At 32.1% G+C, this 5,261-nt stretch overlaps 1 protein-coding gene across 2 annotated transcripts; it reads right to left on the bottom strand.

Moving 5' to 3' along the window:
• Nucleotides 1–247: 247 nt before the first annotated feature.
• LOC107765473 (protein DETOXIFICATION 33-like) lies at nucleotides 248–3,074 on the bottom strand. 2 transcript variants are annotated; one of them, XM_016584128.2, is made up of 7 exons: nucleotides 2,483–3,074; nucleotides 1,765–2,306; nucleotides 1,600–1,686; nucleotides 1,412–1,468; nucleotides 1,057–1,295; nucleotides 736–941; nucleotides 248–597 (listed from the first exon to the last, which is right to left on the bottom strand). In XM_016584128.2, exons 1-7 carry the CDS (start codon nucleotides 2,744–2,746, stop codon nucleotides 490–492), a joined length of 1,503 nt encoding a protein of 500 aa, XP_016439614.1. In that variant the 5' UTR covers nucleotides 2,747–3,074; the 3' UTR covers nucleotides 248–489. The 2 variants fall into 2 exon arrangements, with proteins under 2 accessions (XP_016439614.1, XP_075094156.1); XM_075238055.1 differs by having other exon boundaries at nucleotides 1,765–2,302; nucleotides 2,483–2,621.
• Nucleotides 3,075–5,261: the final 2,187 nt, after the last annotated feature.

Raw genomic sequence — 5,261 nt, forward strand, 5'->3', positions numbered from 1 at the left:
TCTAAATCTACAGTTTGAACATTTTCTCTCGAGTGGCAACAGCAACAAAACATTTCTTTGCATTTTTTTTCATGGTTAGAATCTCCAGACAATGCAGCATTCGTCGCGTTGGTAAACACTAGCTGGGACAAAGCTACGTATGACCAAGAATGATCAACTTAACACCCTTCGCCGAAAAGTTATACTGTATATAGGATAAAATATTACTTGCTATTGATTAAAAAAATAGACTTTGAACACCCTTGCAAAAGATATTTAAAATTTGAACACCCTTATAGAATTTTCTGACTTCGCCACTAAACACCAGTAATGGATATGAACATATAAGGCTTGCAATCAGGTCCATTTTGACCTTTTATTGCAGTCCTGACTCCTGACCAAATCTAACACAATTTTTCCGCGAGGTGAACCAGTTTTACTATACTATACCTATACAATTCTTGTATACTCTATTTTGATGGTCTGTGTTTTATCTCATTTCCTCTTCTCTCATGTTACTACTGGCAGAGGTGAGGTACCACGCGATCCAGTTTGTTCAATACCATCTTGAGAAGGCTGGTCACCATATGTTCTGATGCGCTCTTCAGCATATATTGCCTGTGCCACGTAAAGTTTATACATTTTTAGGTGAACTGTGTCAGTATATAGAAGTTAAACTCTAAGCAAGTTACTTTACATGTTCACAATTGTAAAGTCACAATATCAAACTTTTCAAGAACAAGAAATCACACTAACCTCTTTTCGCCAATTAACTTTCCACATTTTATACATCAAAACTAATGTTTGAAGCAAGGTACCGACGAGCATTCCTGTCCATATTCCATTAACACCAATGTTTGCAATGTAACCAAGGCAAGCACCCAAAGGAAGGCCAATTATATAGTAACAAACAACGTTTATAATCGCAACTGAATATTGCCATCCAGCTCCAACTGCTACACCTGCATTTCCACAACAAAAATACTCAACGTTCGTTCAAATAACTTAGCAGCATGACAATTTTAGTGTCACCTTTTTTTTTTTGAATTTACAATTTTTTGGGAAGACATTGATTACCATGAAGTATTGGTTGGATACTCATTAGGAAAATAGTAGCAGCCAAGAAATATGACAATTTGGATGTCTCATGTAGGACTTCGGGTTTATCAGAAAACATTCTCGGGTAATAATTTTTAGTAGCAATTACTGCAACTGTAAATACAACTCCAACAATAGTTGATGTAATTACAGCAATCACTACCGAGAATTTTGCAGCTTTTGGACGACCAGCTCCCAGTTCATTCGAAACACGTACACTGCATCATGTAATTTGAAGTATTAATTAGAGGTATACTCGAATTAAATCTATTCAATATTAAGGCAATCCCTTCTTCATAAAAATAGATCGCAAAAAAATGGAAATTTTACAGACCTGATTGCAGCATTGAAACCTAGAGTGATCATCAGTACCCAAAGTTGCAAGTCCAAGCTGTGACACAGAGGAAACATTAGAAAATAGTAAGAATTACAAAAGTTGAGAACCTAGCAAAAACAAAACCAAATTATATTTTTCAAAAGAATTGAAAGTTTACTACTAGAGGGTTTGATTAAGATACCAACCTGGTTGATACAGCATCTACTTTAATTTCCGGATTTTTTAACCAGCCAACCATAAGAATTACCACAGTAAAATACCATAGCTCCAGGCTGCCAAAGTTAAACAAATCAAATATATAACAATTGCATAAGAAAATACTTGCATCACGTAAAATCAATATATCTTACCATAACATGACAGCTGATGCAAGTGACAATTTGACAAAATTCCAAAGAGATTTAAAAGCTAATATGGAAAATCCAGTCCATGATTCAGGAAAAAAGCCAGAAATAACATAGATGTTCTGAGCTAAAACCACGAGCCACCACGATATATTCCCTGCCATTGCAGCACCAAGAAGTCCATGCCCGAGCTTTGTCACCAGCACCCAATTCAATACAATATGAAATACCAATACGACAACGTTGATTATTGTCATAACCCATATTTTGCTTTGTGCTTGAAGGAATTTCTGAACAGGAAAGTTCAATGCATAAGCATAGAGTTGAGGAATCACCCAAATTGCATATTTTCCTGCAATTTCTGCGATACGCTTATCTTGGTGTAGGAGCTTCAATATTGGTGATGTGAATACATAAAATGGTGTCAAAAATAAGGATGTCACTAGAGTAATCACACATGATCTTTGCAAATAAATTCCAAGCATATCGAATCGTTCTGCTCCAACAGCTTGTCCACAAAGTGTCTCAAGTGCACTTCCCATCCCTAGCTAATATAACAAAAATTTTTGACACACAAGAGAAAAAAAGAAGAAGATTTAGTCCATATTCAAACACATGTCAAAGACATCACTAATAAGTAACTATAAGTATATTCTCTCTAACAACTTAAGCGACATAGTCCTAAAGTCATAGTTTTGGTCGACAATCATAAAATTTTACGTACCATAACTCCATAGACAAAACCTTCAATAACATTCTGAACAACAGAGATAGCAGCTAACTCTAGAGAACCAAGATGTCCGACGAATGCAACGCTGACAAAGCCAATGGAAAACTGAGAAACTGCTGTGATAATAGCAGGAGCAGCTATTTCCCATAACTTCTTAGATTCATTAAAGCTCTTTTTGCTCATTTTCTTTGCATCATCACAATCATCAGCTTGAAATTTTCTTTCCATTTCAAGAGCTCCCACTGGTTCTACTGCCATTGTAAATTAACCTGTGTACAAAATCCCCTGTTTTTTCTCGGCTTTCTTGATCTTCTTCTGTTGGCTGTTGTTACATTTACTTGCTTATTTGTAAGTTAAATTCAACTACTATATATATATATAGCTCGATAGCTACATGCATACAAATAAAAAGTCAGTAATAATACTAATACTAATACAGTCAAACCTCTCTATAACAGCCTCGTTTGTTCCGATATTTATCAAACCTCTCTATAACAGTCTCGTATGTTCCGATGTTTTTTTGTTGCTATAGTGAAGTGTTGTTATAGAGAATATATATTATAACGTAATTTTAAAATCGGTTCCGAAAAACTTGATTTTTATAGTAAATAGTTGTTATATAGGGATTTTATTATAGAGGGTGTCATACTAGAATGCAAATAATTACAAACTGACCTTTTCTTTCACTTTGTGGTGTGGAAAACCGATTCACAATATGATAACAAGTACTAGTAGTATGAACGTTTCTTGAAAGGACTCAACTAACAGTTATTTCGGCTAGTAATGTTCTTTAAATTATAAATTAATAAACTTTATATAGGAAAGAAGAGATTAATGCTTAAACAATTGATAATTTGACCATCATTAACAAAATTAAACCTAAGTATTTAGGGACACGAGTAACGAGTTATGTAGAAGGAAACTCGGGCGAAATTGTAGGGGAAGTCGACAAATTTTCAATCGGTACAGTGTTTTATGAGCCATTTTTCTTTTTCTTTTTTTGGCTTTTCTTTTGTAGTGGCAACCTTTTCAAACTATACGTGTGAATGAAGCACGGTTTTCTTTAATTTTTTTTAATTATTATTATTGTTATTATTATTGATAAGGTGGGATGTTAGTTATTCATGAATTAGACAACTGATTGGTTGAAAAATGACAGAATATGAGCAAGAATCGACTTTATTTTTTAGATCATGCATGACGTGACTACAAATTTATGTAAATATTTGGTGAAAGCCATAGTTGACTTTTAATCCAACTCAACCACTTTGTTCGTATTCTGTTATCATTTCTCTATCGTTCTATTTCCATATATATCAAGCAGAAAATATAAGTAAAAGCAATTAAATTTATATAGATATAATTGTACTTTGCACGCGAATTTCAGGATATAATCTTCAACTAATCGGATATAGAATTCGCACCATACAACTAGATATACTAATTATTAAAAGGCACAGCTAATATTCTTGTTTATATTGTAATATTCGTTCGGTTGGTGTATTGATTTATCAGTATTTTGACTATTATAAGAGTTTTTTGGAAATAATGAACGAATATTGAATATGAGACTTTCCTTCTCTTGTATTTATAAAGAAAATGTTAGACTAAAAGAAACCATATATATGATGGAAAACTTGTGGATTAGATTATGAATTTCTAAAGAAAATAGTGACTAAAGAATAAAAGAATGTGACAGTCCAATATAGGGGGAAAAAAATAATCAGAAATAGCCTGATTTATAATTGATAATTGAAATAGTCACCGTTTCAAAAGTAATCAAAATTTAATCATTTTTTTCATGTAAAAATAAAATTTGAAGAAAAACAACCTTAAAATGAAGAAAAATTCTAGCATAATATGTTGGAGTTCCAACATAATATGCTAAAATTTTATACGCAGAAGCTCCATAATCCAACATATTATGCTGGAACTTTTCGTGTTTCAACTAGGTGTACTTTTGTCTAGATTTTATCTCCCCAAAAAATAATTGTAATTTTTCAATGACTTTACAAACGCTATCTATTTTTCGATTACCAGTCCAAAAATTGGTTAGCCCATGTTATTTTCACTCCAAAATTTAAGCTATAAATTCGAAGTTATCCCCTTTTTCAAGAATAGCTTACCTAACAGTTAGAGTAGAATTATCATATATGTCGAAGAATTTCTAATTTCTATTCCCAACTTTTCTTACCCAAAAAATTCCTAATTATATTCAAATTAAGTCAGCTAAACAGTGAAAATAAAGAAATAAAAAGCTCGTGCATGATGTAAAAGTACAAATAGTTCGCGTCATGCAAGTTGTACTTGAAGTAAATCTTTGTACAAGTCCCCAACTTTTACCAAACCCTAAATTAAAATGTTTTGACTCATCATATGATATCCATCTCGTAATTTGACAGCAAAACTACACACATGTTCGTCTTACCAACCCTTATTGAAAATATTAGAGATATTTACCTAATAGATTCATTATTTACTTTTTATTTTATTTTAGATATATAAATAGATTATACATTTATTATGGATTATACACAATTAACTCAAATAGCCGTCCTCCCTACTACTTAAATTAAAAATAGCCGGTGAATATATAATATATGTATAATTTATGTATTATATGTATATAATTATATATAATCAATATATAATTTATGTATATGGCTAGAAAAAGTAAATAATTAATACGGCCGGCTATTTGTGTAAAATTCCTGGGTCAAATTCGTCTTAAAACTATTATTATTGCTTTCATACGTGTAGTCATAGTACCGAA

Source organism: Nicotiana tabacum, chromosome 19, assembly GCF_000715075.1.
Source record: "Nicotiana tabacum cultivar K326 chromosome 19, ASM71507v2, whole genome shotgun sequence".
Lineage (NCBI taxonomy): Eukaryota > Viridiplantae > Streptophyta > Magnoliopsida > Solanales > Solanaceae > Nicotiana > Nicotiana tabacum.

Coding starts and splice junctions, on each gene's coding strand:
- LOC107765473 (XM_016584128.2), bottom strand. CDS start 2,746: ATGGCAGTAGAACCAGTGGGAGCTCTTGAAATGGAAAGAAAATTTCAA. Junction 1,687..1,764: donor GCATCAGCTGTCATGTTATG/GTAAGATATATT, acceptor TAACTTTGGCAG/CCTGGAGCTATGGTATTTTA. Junction 1,296..1,411: donor GGTTTCAATGCTGCAATCAG/GTCTGTAAAATT, acceptor TACATGATGCAG/TGTACGTGTTTCGAATGAAC.